This window comes from Oryctolagus cuniculus, chromosome X, assembly GCF_051225735.1.
Source record: "Oryctolagus cuniculus isolate XC-2025 breed Fujian yellow rabbit chromosome X, ASM5122573v1, whole genome shotgun sequence".
Taxonomy (NCBI): Eukaryota; Metazoa; Chordata; class Mammalia; order Lagomorpha; family Leporidae; genus Oryctolagus; species Oryctolagus cuniculus.
The window spans coordinates 84,188,472-84,211,981 of NC_142888.1; the positions used below are offsets into that span (position 1 = coordinate 84,188,472).

The window sequence follows — 23,510 nt, forward strand, 5'->3', positions numbered from 1 at the left end:
GGGCCCCTGCACCCATGTGGGAGACCTGGAAGAAGCTCCTGGCTCCTGGTTTGGATCAGCACAGCTCTGGCTGTTGCAGCCATCTGGGGAGTGAACCAGCGGATGGAAGACCTCTCTCTGTGTCTCTACTTCTCTCTGTAACTCTTTCAAATAAATAAAATAAATCTTTAAAAAAAAAGATATAAGTCATTTGTCACATACATGTTTTACAAATATTTTCTCCTGGTCTGTGCCTTTCTTATTCACTCTCCTAAAAATGTCTTCTTTTTTTCAAAAAATCATTTATTAATTTGAAAGGCAGGGGCTGGTGTGGTGGCATAGTAGGCTAAGAATCTGCCTGTGGTGCCAACATCCCATATGGGGACTGGTTCAAGTCCCAGCTGCTCCTTTTCCAATCCAGCCATCTGCTATGGCTTGGGACACAGTAGAAGATGGCTCAAGTGAATGGGGCCCTGCACCCATGTGGGAGACCCAGACAAAGCTTGTAGTTCCTGGCTTCATATCGGCTCAGCTCCGGCAGCTGGGGACATTTGGGGAGTGAACCAGAGGATGGAAGACCTTTCTCTCTGTCTCTCCCTCTTTCTGTAACTCTAACTATCAAATAAATAAATAAAATCTTTAAAAAATTCTAAGGCAGAGTAATAGAAATAGAGAGATCTTCTTTGTGCTTGTTCACTCTCTAACAGCCAGTGAAAGACAGGCTGGGTCAAACAGAAGCCAGGAGCCAGGAACTCAGTTGACCTCCCATGGGAGTGGCAGGGACCCAAGTACTTGAGCCATCATCTGCTGCCTCCCAGCAGTATATATTAGCAGGAAGCTGGATTGGAAACTGATGTAGAAGGCAGAACTCCTAAGCACTCCTATATGGGTGTGGCCATCTCAAGTGGTGGCTTAACCTGCTATGCCACAACATCCACCTAATGATCTCTTCTAAGGAGCCGAGGTTTTAAATTTTGATTTCTTCTAATGTATAATTTTTCTTTTATAATTACTGATTTTTATGCCCTAAGAAAATTTTACCTGATCCAAGTCATGAAAATATTCTATTTTTTTCCTCTAAAAGCTTTATGGTTTGAGCTTTTAGGTTAGGACTAATAACAAATTCAAAATAATTTTTCTATATGACATAACATAGATTAAGTTTCATTTTGCCCCCGATGAACATCTAGATGTTCCAGAGCCATTTGTTGAAAAAAGTTTGCTTTCTCTATAGGATTACTTTGGTACCTTTATCAAAAGGCAGTGTGCTGAATGATGTCACTATGTTCTATTAATAAATATATCAATCCTTACACAAGTACCACACTGCCTTACTTACCATACATCTTGAAATCAGGTGCAAGTCTTTCAAATCTATTTTCCTTTTTCCATATCCTATGTACTTTCCATTTTTACATGTATCTTAGAATTAGTTTGTCAATTGTTCTCAAAAAAGATAGGAAAGCCTGGTGGGTTATTAACTAGAATCACTTTGAATCTATGTAACACTTTGAGAAAAACAGGGATCTTAGCAATTTTGATCTTCCAATCCACAAATATGCTCTATTTCTTCATAAATTTATCAAAGCAGGTTTTATAGTTTTCAGTGAACATATCTTGCAAATATTTTATAGGAACTCTTAAATAATTTTCAGACCAGCTAAAATGGAATTAGCCCTCTACAGCCTGTTTTATCCACTGATTACAATTAAAAATTGGACAGAATATAAAAAGCAATTATTCAATGACTCTGAAACAAAACAGGCATATTTGGGAGGGAAGTAAAAACTTGAAGAATAACCAGAAAAGCAGTGCATTTGTTTTCTATGGTTGTATAACAAATTACTCCAAACCCAATGACCTAAAACAACACCTGTTTATTATCTCACAGTTTTGTAGCTAACATCCTGGGCATCTCTGAGCTGGGCTCTCTGTTTAGTATAGAATGAAGCCAAAATTTAAGGTGTCAGTCTGTCTAAACTCTCATCTAGAAGCTTTAGGGAAAGATGCACTGCCAAGTTTACTGAGGTTGTTGACCAAATTCACTTCCTTCAAGTCTCTGCTTCCTTGATGGCTAGCTACCAGGATCCACTTTCAAATTCTGGAGGAAATTCACTTTTACACCCCATAGGTTTTCTCCATCATAGCAATGGAGATTCTCCCTTACGTATAATCTGTCTCATATTTTTAACCCCCTCTGACAGCCTCTTCTGCTACCAGTTAGACAAATTTTTAAAGACCTCATTTGATTAGATTCGGCAACCCAAAATATTTCTATCCAGTACAATCAACTGATTTGGAAGTTTTATACCATCAAAATTCTTTCACAGTACCTAGATTGAATAACTAACAGCCAGGAATCTTAGTGGGGAGCATCTTAGAATTCTATCTACTACATAACTCAATAATTAAAGAACAATAAGGGGGTCCGCGCCGTGGCTCACTTGGTTAATCCTCTGCCTGCGGCGCTGGTTCTAGTTCCGGCTGCCCCTCTTCCAGTCCAGCTCTCTCCTGTGGCCCAGGAAGGCAGTGGAGGATGGCCCAAGTGCTTGGGTCCCTGCACCCGAGACCAGGAGGAAGAACCTTGGTCCTGACTTTGGATCGGCATAGCTCCAGCCATAGCGGCCATTTGGGGGATTAACCAATGGAAGGAAGACATTTCTCTCTGTCTCTCTTACTGTGTAACTCTATCTGTCAAATAAATTTTTAAAAAGTTAAAAGAACAATAAGAACATTTTTCTAATGAATGGCAGCTGGAATTTGTTGTCAAGAGACTCTACTCCAAGAAATACTAAATGTGATTTTTTTCAAATGAAATGATCCCACATTTAAAAATCCTCACATTCCAGGTCTAAGGGGATATACCTAAGACCAAGGGCAATGGAAAATTGCCCTGTCTTAACAAAGCCTAAAAATCATCACTGCAAAGTCAAGTTGATTCCCATGTAATTGATCTGCCCACAAGAATAGTATTCAACATTCTTCAAAGAAATTTAGCAGAATCCAGAGAACTTCTGTACCACACTACCATGGTATTCAATATACAAATATAATTTAAAAATTGGGGCCGAACTGTGGCGTGATGGTAAAGCTGCCACCTGCAGTGCCTGCATCCCATATGGATACCGGTTCGAGTCCCGGATGCTCCACTTCTGATCCCGCTCTCTGCTATGGCTTAGGAGAGCAGCAGAAGATGGCCCAAGTCCTTGGGCCCCTGCACCCACATGGGAGACCTGGAAGAAGCTCCTGGCTTCAGATGTGCACAGCTCCGGCCATTGTGGCCATCTGGGGAGTGAACCAGCGGATGGAAGACCTCTCTCTCTCTCTCTCTCTCTCTCTCTCTTTCTCTGCCTCTCTGTAACTGCTTTTCAAATAAATAAATAAATCTTTTAAAAAACAAATATAATTAAAAATAGATATGAAGGCACTGAAAAATATGACTATTGTAAAGAAAAAAAGACCTAACAATGTAAGTAGATCCATGGATATCTAAAATATTGGAAGAAGCAGAGAAGATCTTTAAAATATCTATAATACGTATGTTAAGGAATTCACAGGCAAAGATGTATATAAGTTGTGAAAAAAACAGGGAATTTCTGGAGAAGGTAACTGTAAAAAGAACCAAATGGAAATCAAAATTTTTGTGGCAGGGATTAGCAGCATATTGAACACATTAGTGAAAAAGGATCAGTAAGCTTGAAGGTGGGGAATAAAAACTACTCAAAGCACAGAGTGAAAAAGCATAGAAAAACATTGACAGCACAGCAGTGTTCTTTCAGACAACAGTGAGTGATTTAATATGCATGCAACTGCATTCACATAAGAGGGGAACAAGTGGCTAAAGAAATGTCCAAACAAACAGCTGGCATTTTCCAGTTATTCAAAACAACACTACAGATCCAGGAATATAAGCACATATAAGATGAAATAAATACATCCACAACTAATAATGATGAAAAGAAACAATGACAGATAAAAATCTTAAATATATTCAAAGAAAAAAACAGATATTACAAAAAGAGGAAAACAATCATTGTTGACTTATTATCAGAAAAAATGGGAAAAAAAGAAAAAAATGGAGATCAAAAGAGAGTATAAGACATTTTCATATAATTTAAAATTGAGACACTTTATCAACAGCAAAATCACCATACAAAGTAAATGATAGTGGAAATATGTCAGCCTTTAGGGAATGATACCAAATGGATGTTTGATACACAGGAAAATAGGACATATTTTCCAGTACTTTCATATCTGTTTTTAAATTATATTTGTATATTGAATGCCATGGCAGTGTAGTATAAAAATTCTCTGAGTTCTGCTAAAAATATGTAGGTATGCATAAAAATTAGTTTTTTTCACAGTAAATTCTTTAGAAGACAACAGTCTATTAAAAATTATAGCAATAAATTCTAAGACTGATTATAAAAACATGAACACAATAACATAAAATAATATGTAGTAAGTATAATATTATAATAAGTAAATAGAATTATACTGTTATAAGGATCTTGCATTATATGAGAAGCAGAACATTGTTCATTTAATATAGAGTGTGGTAAATTAAGAGAGCATATACAAATATCTGAGGCAGTCACTTAAGTACAGTAGAAAGAGGTATGCGTTAAAGGAAAGGAATATCAAAGCATAGTTAATTGACACAAAAGAGAATAGGAAAGGAATGATGAAGGACAAACAGCAAACAAACAGAAAGACGGTCAACTAAAACACAAATATAATAATAATTACATTAAATATAAATGGACTACATACAACAAATAAAAAAGAAAACTGTCCAACAATTGCAAAAAAGGAAGATAGAAATTCACACTTGGATATAGGAGACATATTTTAAATATAGACAGGTAAAAAGTAAAAAAATAAAAAAGATATAGCATACAAACATTAAGCATAAAGAGTCTGATATATCTAGATTGATATCAGATAAAGAAAGACTCCAAAGAAAAGAGTATTATGAAAAAGAAAGACATTCTTGACAGTTTCATGCCAAACTTGGTAGAGAAATCAGATGTTATAAACAAGCTTGGAGTCATTTTCTGCTGTTGTCAGGATTTGTTCATTAAAATGCTTCATCTCTGTGTCTCAAAACATGGTCATCAACAAGAACGGGGACCTGTTATGAACATTACCCTGATTTCGTCAGTAAAATCTATCAAGAATATGGTGGGTATAGGTAGGAAGAGGGATTAAAGAATATTTGTTGTGGCTTTTTAAAAAGATTTTATTTATTTATTTGAGAGGTAGAGTTACAAGACAGTGAGAGGGAGAGACAGAGAGAAGGTCTTCTGTCTGCTGGTTCACTCCCCAGATGACCACAATAGCCGGAGCTGCACTGTTCTGAAGCCAGGAGCCAGGAGCTTCCTTCAGTCTCCCACATGGGTGCAAGGGCCCAAGCACTTGGGCCATCTTCCACTGCTTTCCCAGGCCATAGCAGAGAGCTGGATTGGAAGAGGGGCAGCCAGGACAAGAATTGGCGCCCATATGGGATGCTGGCACCGCAGATAGAGGATTAATCTAATGCGCCACAGCACCAGCCCCTCCCTGCTGTAGCTTTTTTTTAAAACTTGGAAACAGCCCAAACGCCAATCAATAAATGACTAACCAACAAAAAGAGTGCCAAAAAGAGGTTCTTTATCGTATGACAAAATAGTCAATTCTTCAAGAATACATGTTTCCTGAGTTTATATACACCTAATACAAGAGTTCCAAAATACATAAGACAAAAAACTGAGGGAAATAGAAGACATAGAAAAATCTACAATTGTATTGGAATATTTAACACCTACCCCTCAGTGATTCCTAGAACATTTGGACAAAAAGTTGGTAAAAATATACAAAATTGTAGTAACACTACTAACCAAGTTGAAAATGGATATTTATAAAATGACATATAAAATTTAAAGTGTAAATTATTTTCAACTGTATAGGGACATTTTCCCCAGATACAACATAAGCTGTGCCTATGATAAGTCTTAATGGTTAAATTGTATAAAGAATGTATTCAGACCACAACAGAAGGAAACTAAGAATCAGTAACACCATGATATTTGAGAAGTCCTCAAATATTTGGAAATTAAGAAACAGTTCAATAGCTGAGACAGAAAAAGAGAAAGAAAATTATATAGAGTAATAGAGCAAGAGAGAGAGAGAGAACTCCTACCCACTAGTTTACTCCCCAAATGGCTGCAATAGCATGGTCTGGGTCAGGCTGAAGCACAGAGCCAGCAACTCCATCCAAGTCTCCTACATGGATTTCAGGGGCCCAAGCACCTGGACCATCATCCACTGACTTCTTGGGCACATTAACAGGAATCTGGATCAGAAGCAGAGTAGCTGGAACTTGAACCAGCGCTCTGATTGGGATGCTTGGGTGGTTTAACCAACTGGGCCATACCACCAGCCCCCAAACACTCATTCGTGATTTTAGAAAATTTAAGTAAATTATGAATATGAAGAAATTTTCTTAATTTTATACACACACAGAGACACACATACAATAAAACACACACACCTCTGGCACTAACAATAAATTTATTGGAAGAACAGTAAACATAGTTCCTCTGAGTTTCAGAAAAATATAAAGATGTTGACTATATTTACTGCTATTAGATATTACACTGGAGGTCCTAGTTAGGGTAATTAGGGAATAAAAAGAAATGAAATGTATAAAGAATTAAAAGATATAAAAAATCTGAGATCATATGTTAGTTCAAAAACAAAAGAAAAAAATCTATCAACTAAGACTGAGTGAGGGGCTGGTGTTGTGGTACAGTGAGTTAAGCTGCTACCTGTGACTTTGGCATTCCATGTGAGTGCTAGTATGAGTCCTGGCCTCTCCTTTCCAATCCAGTGCCCTGGGAATACACCTGCAGCAGAAGATGGCCCAAATGCTTGTGCCTCTGTCATCCAAGTGGGAGACCCAGAGGGAGTTCCAGGCTTCTGGCTCTAACCTGGCCAAGCCCCAGGGAATGCAGCCATTTAAGGAGTGAACCAGTGGATGCAAGATCTCTCTCTCTCTGTCTTTGTCTCTCTCTCTCTCTGTTTATAACTCTGTTTTCCTTTTAAATAAATACTGTCTTTAAAAAAAAATAAGTGAAACCAACGATCTTCCTGCACACAAAATCAATATTTCAAAATCAATTATTTAGACAGGTGCTGTGGCACAGTAGGCTAAGCCTCTGCCTGTGGCACCAGCATCCCAAATGGTTAGTGTCCCAGCTGCTCTTCTTCTGATCCAGCTCTCTGCTATGGCCTGGGAAAGCAGTAGAAGATGGCCCAAGTCCTTGGGCCCCTGCACCCACGTGGGAGACCCAGAAGAAGCTCTTGGATCCTGGCTTCGGATCGGCGCAGCTCCGGCCATTGTGGCCACTTGGGGAGTGCACCAGCGAATGGAACACCTTCCTCTCTGTCTCTCCCTCTCTCTGTTTGTAACTCTACCTCTTAAATAAAGAAAATCTTTTAAAAAATCAGTTATTTATATAGAATTATAACAAATGATTGGAAAATTAACTTGGAAAAGCAATACTGTTTAAAATACCATGAAAGGGGCGGGCATTTGGCCTAGCAGTTAAGAAGTCCCTATCTCATAAAGGAGTACTTAAGTTTGATACCCAGTTCTCTCCTGGCACAAGCTTTCTGGTAACGCAGACCTTGGGAGATAGCAATGATGGCTCAAGTGATCAGTTCTTGCCACCTAGGTGGGATACCTGGATTGAGGTCCTGGCTGCCCGCTTTAGCCTCAGGACAGTACCAGTACAGGTATTTGGGAATTGAACTAGTAGACTTTTCTCCTCTTTCACAAAGATAAATAAAATAAATTAGTACATTGAAAATACCATCAGAAAGCATCAGATTTCCAGATAAACTTAACAAAAGATGTTCAAGATTTATAAAATGAAAAGTGTAATGTATTGTTGAATTAAGTTACATATCTAAACACATATTCATTGGGTTATAAGATTAAATACTGTTAAAACTGCAATTCTCCTTAAAGTTATTTAAAGATCTATTGTAATTCTAATCAAAATCATAGCAGGAATTTTCTAATGTAAATTGATAAAATGACTCCCAAACTCATACAAGAGACCCAGAATAGCCAACACAAACTATCATGGCTCAAGACTTTATATAAATTTACAGTAATTCAGACAGTGTTGTATTAAGTAAGAATAGAAGATAAACCAGTGGAACAGATTATAGAATACAGAAACAGACCCTATAAATTTGGTCAATTTGAGTTTCTGAAAAAGGAATGACTGCAATTTATTGGGATAACTCAGGTTGCTTTATAAAATAAAATAATGGGGAGCAACTACATGTGTATAAAGTTAACTGAAAATAGACCTTAGTAAAAAATAAGAATGGGAATAGGAAAGGGATGAGGAAGAGGGGTAGGAGTGTAGGTAGGGGGGTGGAAACAGTGGGAAGAATCACTATATTCCTAAAGTTGTATTTATGAAATGCAATAAGTTTGTATTCCTTAAATAAAAGGTTTCTGGGGAAAAAATGAACCTTGACCCCCTACCTCACACTATAAAAATATTTTTATTTGAGATATATCATAAACCTAAATGTGAAAGTTTAAACATTAAAGTTTATAAAAAACTAAGGGAATAGCTACATATCCTTGAATAGGCAAATATTTATTGAATAGGACACAGAAAGTACATGGAAGAAAAGATTAATAGGGGCTGGCGCTGTGGTGCAACGGGTTAACACCCTGGCCTGAAGCGCTGGCATCCCATATGGGCGCCGGTTTGAGACCCGGCTGCTCCACTTCTGATCCAGCTCTCTGCTATGGCCTGGGAAATCAGTGGAAGTTGGCCTAAGTCCTTGGGCCCCTGCACCCACGTGGGGGACCTGGAAGAAGCTCCTGGCTCTTGGCTTCGGATCAGCGCAGCTCTGGCTGTTGCAGCCAACTGGGGAGTGAACCAGTGGATGGAAGATTCTCTGTGTAACTCTGACTTTCAAATAAAAATAAATAAATCTTTAAAAAAGATTAATATACTAGATTTTATTAAATTAACAACTTTTTTCTCATTACATGACATAATTAAGAGAGTGAAAGGCAGACCTGAAGGAGCAAGAACATATTTACAGTATATTTTTAGTATATATTTATAATATATAATGAAGGACTCATACTCAACATAGGTAAATAACTACTCCAAATCAATAAAAAAGCACACTTAAAAAATGAAAAATAATTGAGCAGTCACTTTAAAAGATGCTATCAAAATGGCCAATAAATTTATGAAAATGTTTATTGTTTTGATTCTTCAAAAAGATACTTCTATATACTCTCCAGGGCAGATGAAATAAAAAGATTGACAATACACAGGGATGGTGAGGGTATCGGCAGCTGTATGTAACATACACTTTTTGTGGGACTCAAATGTATAAAATCACTTTTGAAAATGGCGTGGCACCACCTACTAAAGTTAAATGTACATCTATCCTGTGATTTCAGGAAATCTATTGCTAGGCTTTTGTCTAAGAACAATCAGTATATATGTCCACTGAAGCACATGTAAAAGAATGTCAGTAGCATCTTTTTGTATAAGAGTCCCACAAAGGAAATAACCAAAAAGTTCATCAATAGGAGATGGGTAATTTAATCTCCTCAATGAAATATTACATAGTAGTGATAAATAAAATTATAGACACATAAAAATATTTTTACAGACATAATGATGAATGGAAAAATCCAGATATGACAACATTCTGTATGGTCCCATTTATATAAATTTTAGTAACAGGCAAAATGAACTAGTGATGATAGAAATCATAGTAGTATTTATCTTGGGGTGTGGGATTCCCTGTGAAGAGGTATTGGTAAACTTTATTGGATAACTGTCTTATATCTTGATGTGTATGGTAGGTTTATGGAAATACACATGGGTAAAAACTCATCAATAGTCTTGTATACTTAAGTGCTTCACCATATGTATGTTACACTTCAATAAGATTAAGTAAAAGATAATCAGAGACCCACTCATCTGTCCTTCTGTGCAATTAAAGCAATAAACAAAAAATTAAGTGTTAGTATGAACAAGTAGGTACTATAATAACCTAGTTCAGGCTACCAACTTGAATATAGTGCAAAGTCCCTTCACTTGAATGATTGAATCCTTGCCATCTGAGTGAACTGTGTGATTGTTCCACCAACAGTCACCAACTGTGTGCCTGCCTACAATTTTCTAAGAGAATCAGCAGCAGGCAAGAACTTGGCAATGTATATTATCACCTACAAAAATAGTAAGGCTTCTTAATTGATTTGTGGCTAACAGTCAAAGATTGAAAAATGCTTCACCAAACAAGTCTCTCTGCCCACAGGATATTGTCCTGCTGAGTCAGTAACACTCATTCTCATTTTATATAGAAAAAAATGTTAAAGAGCTAGCTTGAGGTTATGCTGCAAGTTAGTATCTGATTGGGAAATAGAATGTTAAGTCCTGTTGCTCTGTGACACTGGTTAGAGTAGATAAGGAAGGAGACAAGGAAGTAGTTAAGAAGAGGAATATTTACCTGGAAATCCAGGAAGGCCCGGTTGTCCTTTTGCTCCAGGGGACCCTGGTAACCCAGGCAAACCAATATCTCCCACGGAACCTTTGATGCCTGGGTCTCCTGGGTGTCCAGGTAGACCAGGTTCACCCTGAAAGCACAATAAAGAAACTGAAGTCTGTATATGACATAGGTTGTCTAACAAAGTGACATTATTTATAGAGCTTTTACTATATGTAACATACATTGCTTCATTTAATCATCACAATATACTAGTTAGGCTTTATCATCTCAATGTATAAATGAGAAAATTGAGTCTTAAAGAAGCAAATGCCAAGGTCTTTAGGAAATGGCTAATGGGATCAGAATCAAAGTCTGTCTGACTCAAGAGTTCATGTTATTCCCACGGTAGGTAAATGCATCAATCACATTAATCCTTACCAGTATTATCAGAAAGCTGTTATTATTATCTGCATGGTCTAGTGATATAGCTAGAAAGTGGTGAAATCTGGATTTGCATCCAACAGTTGGACTTCACAACCTGTGACTGTCCTCCCTACTGTATTACAGTGTAATTCATTGCTTACAATAAGCATGTCAACTACAGTAGGTTTTATTGCAGAAGGTTAAGTTCATTTTAATGTGAAAAAGTCTATGAACTCTACAGTGGACATTTAAATCCCACTTCTTCCATGATATCATGTTGTACTAAGCTTACCCCAGAAACTTAAGGTAGACTTTACTGTGGGGAGCAACTAGGAGCAACTCGGACTAGACTAAGTTACTGGAATTAAGACTTATTCTATGCATCTGCTCTCCCACAATATGGCGCTGAGAAGGGAGTAACAGCTTCTACACAGCTGCCTCCAGTTCAACCAATAAACTGTAGGACCTGCTCCTGATTGGAGGAGAGCAGCGTACTTGGCGTGTGGGTAGCAGAGTTGGGATTGGTGAAGAGGACTATAAAGGAGGAGAGAGACAACATGCACCAGGGAACATCTAAGGGGAACATCTATCTGAAGGAACACCTGTGCAGCCCCCGAGAGAGCCGGCCGGCGGTGTGCCGCTCCCCTGCGGAAGTGGGGAAAGTGGCAGGGGGCCCGCCCCTCCACGGAGGTGGAGGGACGGTAGCCAACCTGGGAAGAACCAGCAGCAAACCCGGGGAGGGCCGAGCAGACAAAAGAACAGCGCAGGGTCCTGTGTCATTCCTCCACGAAGAGGGGGAGCGACACTTTACTCATATCATGTCTGTAAAAGTTTCACATATGCAAGTCTTAACTCTTCAATTATACCGAAAGTTTTTTTGTGGTCAGAGATAATTCATATACAACCACTGTGCTCAATGAATATTTTCCCCATATCTTCTTATAGAGCCTTAGAAGAATTCATACCAGCTTTCAAAATTAAAATGTTTTTCTGAATATTAATTAAAACATAAAAGGTTATTTCAGAAAGTTTGTGGAAAATGAAATTAAAGATAAGTATATTTTGGTGTAAAACATTTATCCATGCATAATTTTCTCATATACAGATTTCCCCTGAACTTTCTGAAGTCCCTTCATGCATTACAACTTTAAGTCTCTACTACAGTGGGCTTACAGCTCTGCCTATGAGGACAACGACCTCTCCAATGAAGTGTTAGTGTTCAACGTCACCTACTGAATGCTTCCTTGCTCACACTTCTCTAAGTAAAATCTCTAACACATGTTTCTGCATTAATAGCCTTTTATTTATATTTAAAATTATTTATTTATTTATTTATTTGAGAGGTAAGGAGAGAGAAACCTGCAGAGGGATGGAGGGAGGGAGAGAGGCAGAGAGCAAGTGAGAGAGAGTGTGTGTGTGTGTGTGTGTGTGTGTGAGAGAGAGAGAGAGAGAGAGAGAGAATTAGTTCCCATCTACTGGTTCATGCATCAAATCCATGTAATGGCCAGGGCTGGGCCAAGGTGGAATTCAGGAGCTCGGAACTTAATCCAGGTCTCCATGTGGGTGGCAGGAACCCAACTATTTGAGCCATCATTGCTGCCTCAGTCTACATTAGCGAGAATGTCAGAATCAGGAGCTGGGGCTGGGAATCAACCCCAGGCAGAAGTCGTAATTGGCATCTTAACTGCTAGACCAAATGCTTGCTCCAGGCGATAGGTTTTTAATGTAATTGCTTTTTCATGACATTCTTATAAAAAACAAGAATCACGTTAATATACTGTACATTTCTCTATTAGAAAACCAGGAGATGGGATTTTGCATATTTTCAAGACAGGAAAATGTTAAATGTTTGAGGAGATACATATATTTACCCTAACTGGGCATTACACAATGTACACATGTTGAAACATCATATAGTATCCCACAAATATGTACAATTTTTTTTGTTCTAGTACCATTGGTTGAACTCTGTAATTAACACACAATTATTCTTAGGTATTTAAATTTTAACTGAAAAGTGATCCCTGTTAGGAATTTGGAAAACATTATGCTGAGTGAAATAAGCCAGTCCCAAAGGGACAAATACCACTTGTTCTCCTTGATAGGTGACAACTAACTGAGCACCAAAAAGGAAACCTGTTAAAGTGAAATGAACACTATGAGAAACGGTGACTTGATCAGCCCTCACCCTGACTGTTGATGAGCAACTTGATATGTTATCCCTCTTAGTATTTTTTTTTGTTTGTTCTACTTAATACTTTTGGTTGAATACTGTAATCAATACACAATTCTTCTTAAGTGCTGAAATTTAACTGAAAAGTGATCACTGTTAAATATAAGAGTGGGAATAAGAGAGGAAAGAGATGTGCAATTCGGGACATGCTCAAGCTGACTTACCTCAAACGGTAGAGTTAGAAACATACCAGGGGATTCCAATTCAATCCCATCAAGGTGGCATGTACGAATGCCATCTCACTAGTCCCAGTGATCAATTTCTGTTCACAATTGATCATAATGATATGACTAAGAACCAAAGGGATCACATAAACAAGAATAGTGTCTGCAAATACTAGCTGATAGAATCAAAAAGGGAGAGAATGATCCAACATGGGAAGTGAGATACACAGCAGACCCATAGAATGGCAGATGTCCTAAACAGCACTCTGGCCTCAGAATCAGCCCTTAAGGCATGCGGATCCAGCTGAAAAGCCCATGAGAGTATTTCAGGCATGGAAAGCCAAGACACTCTGGGGAAAAAACAAAAGAGGACCTAAATGAAAGATCTCCGCGAGTGAGATCCCAGTGGAAAGAATGGGTCATCAAAGAAGGAGGTACCTTTCTCTGAAGGGAGGAGAGAACTTCCACTTTGACCATGGCCTTGTCTAAATATGATCAGAGTCAGTGAACTCAGGGGGCTTCCATAGCCTTGGCAGCTCATGACAAGAGCCTAGGGTGATTACTGATGCCATAAACAAGAGTGTCAATTTGTTAAGTCAACAACAGGAGTCACTGTGCACTTACTCCTCATGTAGGATCTTTGTCCTTAGTGTGCTGTACATTGAGATTTAATGCTATAACTAGTACTCAAACAGTATTTTTCACTTTATGTTTCTGTGTGGGAGCAAACTGTTGACATCTTTACTTAATGTATGCTAAACTGATCTTCTGTATATAAAGAGAATCGAAAATGAATCTTGATGTGAATGGAAGGGGAGAGGGAGTGGGAAAGGGGAGGGTTGCGGGTGGGAGGGGCGTTATGGGGGGGAAGCCATTGTAATCCATAAGCTGTACTTTGGAAATTTATATTCATTAAATAAAAGTTAAAAAAATGAAAAAGAATTATGGGCTGGTAATATGTGTATTTTTTTCTGAAGCCTTATAAATCAAACAACTAGCTCATTTTAGGCACACAGTAGATGTACAATAAAATTCTGGATTGGTTTCAGTTTAGATGTTTACCCAGAAAAGCACTGATTCTTTTTATTATTTATGAATATTAAATATATATACATACCAAAATATAAAACAAGAAGAAAATTCTACTATTCTCCTAGTGAAAGGCAGTGGACAAACTCATGCTTATTTATGATACTGAAGTATGTTTAATTCTAAAAATAATCCTGTCGCTAACTTCAGTCACCGTCAATATAGTTCCTTTCATAAACCTTACACCTCTACTCCTTTGAGTCAAGGAAATTTTAAAAAGAAAGTAAATATTTTGTTAAGTTTTTTGAAACAAGAAAATTTGCTAGCTTCAACTTTATCATTATTTATACACTTGCAGGGAAAACAAAGAGTTTCAAATAAGGTAAGCAAGAACAGACAAAGAAACAAGTACTAAGAAAATCAACAAGCTAGCCAGGAATCCCATATATCACTCACAGAAAGGAAAATTCGGGTCTATTTGCACTACTTACATTAAAAGTGGTGTGAATTCAATTAAACTGCAAATATTGACATCTGTTATAATCCCAAGTTTTGATAAAATTTTGAAAATGAAATTTATTATTACCCGATGAATCAAATTTATCACTGTGAAATTATCTAACAAATATAGTAACACTGGAAGACCAGAATGTTTTTCTAAACTAGCTTGAAAACAGAACTGCTGTATCACATGCAGTCTATGTAGAAAAAGAAGCCAATTTGGTACCTTTCTTGTTGTTAAAATTCAAATATGTTATCAGAGTATTAGCTCATAGTCAATCTTTATTATGTCATAGTAGTAGTATCTTCTCTTCCATTCCATCCTATAATAACTTAAGGCTCAGAATAAAATTATAAGCCTGCCATACTTTACAGAAAGGGAGACATCAAAGTTGGTGAGAAAGATAATCTTTTATGTTCTTGTGTTGTATTATAATATATTGAAGTAGCATTGCCACTGAAAACAAATGAATACAAGTAGAAAATTTTGGAGATAAAGAGTAAAAAATATATTTTGCTTTATGGTAAGAAGAATATAACAAAAGTAGTCCCTCAAGTGGAAGGTGTGCTCTCCACACAACTGCTAATTTTTTGTAGTCCTATCTGTATTTAAAGACTAAAAATACTATGGAACAAAGCCATAGTAGTTTCTATGTTATACAACAGATTACTAACAACAGAGGAAATTGAGTAAATACAAGTATCATTTTTCTTAAAAGCTTTGAGATATAATTGATACATAAAAATGTACATATTTGGGGCCAGCGCTGTGGTGTAGTGGGTAAAGCCACCACCTGCAGTGCTGGCATTCCATATGGGTGCAAGTTCAAGTCCTGGATGCTCCACTTCCAATCCATGGCCTGGGAAAGCAGGGGAAGATGGCCCTAGTCCTTGGGCCCCTGTACCCGCGTGGGAGACCTGAAAGAAGATTTTTTTTTACCATGCAAATTGTTGAACTCTTTACTTAGTATAAAGTATAGTGTAAAGTTAATAAAAATGGATCAGCACAGCCCCAGCCATTGCGGCCAATTGGAGAGTGAACCAGGGGATGGAAGACCTCTCTCTCTCTCTCCCTCTGCCTCTCTTCTCTCTGTGCAACTCTGACTTTCAAATAAATAAATAAATCTTTTAAAATGTACATATTCAATATATATATTTTGATGATTTGATACATGCACACACCTATGTTAGTATACCCACAATCAAGATACTAAACATATTCATTACCTTCAAAATTTTCCTGTGTGTTTTTGTGTGTGTTTTGTATTAAGAGCACTTAAAGTTAAACCCAGCATTTTAAAAATTTATTTATTTCCCCCCAAAGAAACCTTTTATTTAAATACAGATTTCATGCGTTTCCTAAGTACAACATTAGGAATATAGTTATTCTTCCCCCTTACTCACGCTCCACTCTTTCACCCCTCCTCCTCCCCCCTTTCCCATTCCCAGTCCCATTCTCCATTAAGATCCATTTTTGATTAACTTTATACATGGAAGAACAACCCTATACTAAGTAGAGTTCAACAATTTGAATGGCAAAAAACAACAACAACAAACAAACCAAACCAAAACAAAAATGGTTTCTCAACAGTTGAGACAAGGGCTGTTCAAAGTCATTGCTTCTTAAAGTCAATTTCACTTTTTTTTTTTTTTGGAAACTTAATTAACTTTAATGAAGCACCCAAGAATAATATATCTTTTGGGAGCACTTAGACATGTCTAATTTTTTAGAAGGTTTTTCTTTAATGAATACAAATTTTACATATACAGCTTTTAAGAATATAGTGGTTCTTCCCCCCATTCCTGCCCTCCCAGTCCCACACCCATCCCACCTCCTACTCCCTCTCCCATTGCATTTTTCATTAACATGGCCATTTGGGGAGTGAACCAGTAGATGAAAGATCTCTTTCACTCCTTCCCTGTCTCTCCCTCTCTTGTTTTGCCTTTCAAATAAATAAAATAAATCTCAAAAAATAAATGGTTTTGAAAAAGGAGTATACAATCAGATCTTCAAGTTTACATGTCAGTTAGCTCGCTCATGCGATGAAATGGTAAGCTGATAGGGCAACCTGACAAATAATGGCCCAAGGCTGCCTGGGCAGGCCAAAAAGGTACCTCCATGAGATTTAACATGAGTACATGTAAGGTGGTGGACTCAGAAAAATAACTTGAGCTAAGTTTTTAAGATAATGGATTCTATAATGTCCTTTACTGTTTAAGGAAGCAATATTAGCAAACTGCTGCAAACATCATCCCAGTGTAGTCAAAAATGATTCAGAATGTTAAACATTAGGGAAAAAATATCACTCGTCAAATCATGCTATGCCATACTAGCATAGCATGTGTAGCTATAGTAGTCACACTACACAAAATTACTTAAAATATATTAAAAATGAAGTGTGCAGAAAAGAATAATGTGCATTTGCTCAATGAATATTAGGAATCTAGAAGAATAAACACAAGACAGGGCTTAGAGAACAGGACGTCCAGCTTCCCAGTCCGGGTCTTTGGAGGGGAGTGCGAGCCACTAACGAGCGAGTTAAAAATGGGTGATGTTGAGAAAGGCAAGAAGATTTTTGTTCAGAAATGTGCCCAGTGCCACACTGTGGAAAAGGGAGGCAAGCAAAAGACTGGACCAAATCTCCATGGTCTGTTTGGGCGGAAGACAGGTCAGGCCATTGGATTCTCCTACACAAACACCTACAAGAACAAAGGCAACACCTGGGGAGAGGACACTCTGATGGAGTATTTGGAGAAGCCCAAGAAATACATCCCTGGAACCAAAATGACCTTAGCTGGCATTAAGAAGAAGAATGAAAGGGCAGACTTGATAGCTTATCTCAAAAAAGCTACTAATGAGTAAGAGTTGGCCACCTCAGAATCAGCCCTTAAGGCATTCGGATCTGGATGAAGAGCCGATGAGAGTATTTTAGGCATGGAAAGCCAAGACACTCTGAAAAAAAAAAAAAAAAAAAAAAGAAGACGACCTAAATGAAAGATCTCTGCGAGTGAGATCCCAGTGGAAAGAACGGGGCCATCAAAGAAGGAGGTACCTTTCTCTGAAGGGAGGAGAGAACTTCCACTTTGACTATGACCCTGTCTGAATAAGATCGAAGTCGGCAAACTCAAAAGGCTTCCATAGCCTTGGCAACTCATGACTAGAGCCTAGGGAGATTACTGACACCATAAACAAGAGTGTCAAATTGTTAAGTCAACAACAGGAGTCACTGTGTACTTACTTCTCATGTGGGATCTGTCCTTAATGTGTTGTCCAAAGTGAAGTAATGCTATAACTAGTACTGAAACAGTATTTTACACTTTGTGTTTCTGTGTGGGTGCAAACTGATGAAATCTTTACTTAATATATACTGAATTGATCTTCTGTATATAAAGATAATTGAACATGAATCTTGATGTGAATGGAATGGGAGAGGGTGCAGGAGATGGGAGGGGTGTGAGTGGGAGGGAAATTATGGGGGGGGAAGCCATTGTAATCCATAAACTGTATTTTGGAAATTTATATTTACTAAATAAAAGTAAAAAAAAAATAGTTGGCCACTGCCTTATTTATTACAAAACAGCAATGTCCCGTGACTTTTTTATGTGCACCATTAATTTAATTCTCATACACCAGAATTCAGATCATGAATGGCTGACAGGCTGACAGAATATTTTTTTCTGACAGTCTAATATTGCCTTGAATGGTTAAATAGGATTGGGTTTATTGAAATTTTGGTAGTAATTCTAGTTCAGTAAATGCCCTCACTGTTTTCCCCTTCTAAGGATATGATTGGACTTAACTAACAAAAATTGTGAATGTCATCCCAAAACCTGCTGGGAGGTTGGATTTAGATTTCAATACTGGGGAAACCACTGTCTCAGAATGGAGCAAGATTCACCTGCTAAAGACAAGAGGTGAAGACAGCTGAGAACATCTTCGTATTTCTGGTCTTAGCTGTGGCAATCTCATTAGAATTTCCTGTATCTAAACTTCTGCCTTTTATTTACTGAAAGGCATTTTAGTGTGGTTTATGTATATCAAATAAAGAATATTTAACACTTAAAAAATTAAAAAATATGATAGTAATTTTAAAACAAATAAGAACATTATATGTTACTTGTATAAACCTGGCAGATTTTCCAATAATTAAGTCTTTAAATTACTTCATTGAAACATAATTCACATCCCATTCAATTAATCCATTTAAAGTCAATAATTTGGCATTTTTAGTATAGTCATAGATTGAATGACCATAATTATGTCCTTTTCTGGGCATGTCAAACAAGTGAAATCATTTGACTTGTGGTCTCTTGTGTCAGGCTTCTTTAACTTGGCATAACATTTTAAAAAATATTTTATTTATTTATTTATTTGAGAAGTAGAGCCACAGAGAGGAAGAGATAGAAAGGTCTTCCGTCTGCTGGTTTACTCTCCAAATGGCTGCAATGGCTGGGGCTGGTACGGTTCAAAGCCAGGAGCCAGGAGCTTCCTCCAGGTCTCTCACATGGGTGCGTGGGCCCAAGCACTTGGGCCATCTTCCACTGTTTTCCCAGGCCATAAGCAGAGAGCTGAATCATAAGAGGAGCAGCAAGGACTTGAACTGGCACCCATATGGGATGCTGGTGCTGCAGGTGGAGGCCTAGCCCACTAAGCCACAGTGCCGGCCCCCAACTTAGCATAACATTATGAAGTTTCATTCATGCCATACCATATATTAGATCTTTATTCTTTTAAATTGCCAAATAATATTCCATTGTACTGATTACAGCACAATTTGTTGACCAATTCATCCACTGCTGAACATCTGTTTTTTCCTCATTATGAATATTATGAATAACGCTGTTATGAATAATCACACACAGACACACACACAAAGATATATATATGTGTGTGTGTGTGTGTGTGTGTGTGTGTATCTTTGTGGAAATAAATCCTTATTTCTCTTGAGTATATACCTAAGGAGCAGAACGGCTAGGTGATATTTTAACTCTGTGTTTAACTTATTGAAGTATTACAAAATATTTTTTCAGAGCAGCTCTAATATAGACATTCTCAACAGCAATGCGTAAGAGTTCTAATTTTGTCAAAACTTTGCCAAACTTTGTTATTTTCTGTCCTGAGTATGGATATCCCAGTGAGTGTGAAGTGGTATCTCACTGTGGTTTTGACTTGAATTAACAATATAACTGATGAGGTTGGACATCTTTTCATGTACTTACTGCCCATTTGCTCACTTCATAAGTGAAATGTCTATTCAAATCCTTTGTGCATTTTTTCACTTGTCTAAAATTGGTTTATTTTTAATTCAGAAATAATTGTATATATTTATGAGGTAAATATTATAATACATATATTTTCAAATGGTTCAATCAGGCTAACTACCATATTTCCACTTCTATGCAGCTTTTTATTGTGGTAAAATACACAAAACATAAAATTTTATCTTTTTATATGCATGGATCAGTGGCATAAAACACTCTGACTTTATTGTGCAAACATCACCACCATATTTCTCCAGGACATTTTTTCAACTTTCTCAACTGAAATCACATCCATATCCACGATTATGGAAGTTAACACATCTATCACTTCATCTAGTTACCATTTTTCTCTTGTGTATGGTGAAAATATTTTAAAACCGCTCCCAACAAATTTCAATTATACAAATCAGTTAACTATAGTTAACATTCTATACATTAGATTGCCAGAAATTAGTCAACATTTTTATTCAGATGCACAGAGATACGGAGAAAAGCAGAAAGACACCCCCAAATACTTGCAACAGCCAAGGCTGGACAAGGCCAAAGCCAGGACTCCAGAACTCAATTCAGGCCTATTTTGGTGGCAGGGAGCAAAATACTTGAGCCATGATCTGCTGCCCCTGCCTATATGCATACATTAGTAGGAATCTGGATGGGAAGCAGAGTAGTTGGACCTGAACCAGGCATTCTGATATGGGATGCAAGCATCCCAACTGGAACATTTTTTTAAAAGATTAATTTATTTTACTTGAAAGTCACAGTTATACAGAGAGAGAAGGAGAGGCAGAGAGAGAGAGGTCTTCCATGTGCTGGTTTGCTCCCTAAACAGCCACAACAGCCAGTGGCCAGAGCTGGGCTGATCTGAAGCCAGGAACCAGGAGCTTCCTCCGGGTCTCCCACGCGGGTACAGGGGCCCAAGGGCTTGCGCCATCTTCTACTGCTTTCCCAGGCCACAGCAGAGAGCTGGATCGGAAGTGGAGCAGCCCACACTAGAACCATATGGGATGCCAGCACTGCAGGTAGCAGCTTTACCTGCTATGCCACAGTGCCGGCACTCCAACTGGCATCTTAAACCACTGTGCCAAATGCCCACCCCATATTCACCTTATAATTAAAATTTTATACCCATTGGCCAATATCTCACCATTGACCTGTCTATTGCCTAATTTCAACAATAATCAATATACAGTCAATTTTGTTTCATACTACTAAATTATTTTGAAATAAATCCAAGATCTTTGCTTTAATCTCTATTTCCTTCCTTCTGCTAGCTTTGGATTTAATTTGTTCTTCTGTTTGCAGTTCATTAAGTTATAAAGTAAGGTTTTTTATTTGATATCTTCTCTAAAGTAAGCATTTAGAGCTACTAATTTCCTTTTTAGCATTACTTTCAGTGTATCTCTTAATTTTTGGTATGTTTCATTTTCATTTGTCAAGATAATTTCTAATTTCTCTGTTGACTTTTTTCTGTTTTATTAGTTGTTTAAGAGTGTATTATTGGGGCCAGCATTGTGGCATAGCAGGTTAAGCCTCTGCCTGCAATGCCAACATCCCATATGGGTGCTGGTTTGAGACCATGCTATTCCACTTTCACCCCAGCTCCCTGCTAATGTGCCTGGGAATGCAGCTGAGGATGGCTCAAGTCTTTGGATCCCTGCATCTGCCTGGGAGACCTGAAGGAAGCTCGAGGCTCCTGGCATTGGCCTGGCCCCGCCTTGACTGTTGCAGCCACTTGGGGAGTAAACCAGCAGTTGAAAGATGATTTCTCTCTCTCTCTCTCTCTCCGTCTATCTCTCTTTTTCTCTCTTTGTAACTCTGCCTTTTTTATAAAATAAAAAGTAAATCTTTAAAAAGGGTGTGCTATTTAATTTACATATGGTTGTAGATTTTCATCTACCTTTCACTGATTTCATTCAATTGTTATTGGAAGTGATTTATACAAATGTTTTTATATTTATTTTAAGTTTTTATATTTTAATATTTTCATATTTATTTTATATTTTAAATATAGCAGTAGTATTATATTTTAGTTATTAGATTAAAAAATTTAAGTTGTATTTATTTACTTGAACAGCAGAGATACAGGATGGGAGAGTCAGAGTGGGAGATTTTTCATCCTCCATTTCACACCCCAAATGGCCACAACAGTCAGAGCTAGGCCAGACTAAAGCTAGGAGTCAGTAACTCCATCTGGGTCTCTCACATGAGCGGCAGGAATCCAAGTACTTAGGATACCTCTGCTGTCTTCCCAGGTGAACTAGCCGGAAGCTGGATTGGAAGTGGAGTAGGCTAGGCCTTAAACTGGCACTCCAATATGGGATACTGGCATCACAAGCAACAGTTTAACATGATGCACCATAATGCTGGCCTCAGATTTAACAATGTTTAATATTTTTCCATATTCATTTCACATGTAAATATTATACACATATACATAATTACTATTTTTCTTGAAGGCAAGGACATTAATATATAAAGTAGGATCCATGTCAAGGATCAGAAAGTGAGAAAACAAGGACATATTATCATACAGAGGGTATAATTCAGCGAAGGCAACATTTTTAACTATCTATATACCAAATAATGATACCCACATATTTTTATACTCTCTATATATGTGTATGTATATATATTCATATATATGTGTGTATTCATTTTGATTCATATTTATGTGTGTATGTGTATTAAGCTCCACATTGAGAGAAAATGTGGAATTTGCCTTTCTGTGTCTGGCTTATTATTTTTAATCTTCTAAAATTAACATATGGTTTATTTTGTAGAATGTTTCATGAGCACTTGTGAAATACATAATCTGATGTTGAATAGAATATTGTTTGTCTATTAGCTTTAATTCACTTTGTGTATTATAAAAATTGAGTTACTTGCTTTCCTATTGAACTACACATTTCTTTATATATTCTGGATATAAACCTTTATCTGATATATTGTTTTCAAATATTTTCTCCAATTCTGTGACTCCTCTTTTTAGTTTCTTGATAATGTCACAGCTAATGTGTGTCATAACTAAGAAACCATTACTTAACCCAGCCAGAGTCATTGTGATTTAGTCATGTTTTCTTCTAAGCTCTTCACAGTTTTAGTTCTTATGTTCAGGTCAATTATCCATTTTCAGTTAATTAATTAACTGAATTAATTGTTTTGTTTTGCATGCAGATATCCACTTGTCCCAGTAATACTTGTTGAAAAGACTGTTCTTTACCTTTTTAACTGTCTTGGCATCCCTGTTGAAAATCAATTGATCCAAAATGTATAAGTTTATTTCTGGACTCTAGTCCATTGATCCCAAACTATCAACTAAGTTTTTAAATCTAGAAGAGCGTGTGCTCCCAATTCGTTCTTTTCAAGATTTCCTTGGCACTTCTGTATCTTTT

General features: G+C 37.3%; 1 protein-coding gene and 1 pseudogene across 2 annotated transcripts in view; one reads left to right on the top strand and one right to left on the bottom strand.

Annotated features, from left to right (window-relative positions):
* The window catches only part of COL4A5 (collagen type IV alpha 5 chain), a 259,685-nt gene that overhangs the window by 34,403 nt on the left and 201,772 nt on the right, over positions 1 to 23,510 (bottom strand). For both annotated transcript variants that reach the window (XM_002720176.6, XM_089324139.1), the window contains exon 37: positions 10,528 to 10,654. In XM_002720176.6, the coding sequence (XP_002720222.4) occupies positions 10,528 to 10,654 (127 nt within the window). The remainder of the gene's footprint in view (positions 1 to 10,527; positions 10,655 to 23,510) is intronic.
* LOC108178730 (cytochrome c pseudogene) lies at positions 17,273 to 17,797 on the top strand (annotated as a pseudogene).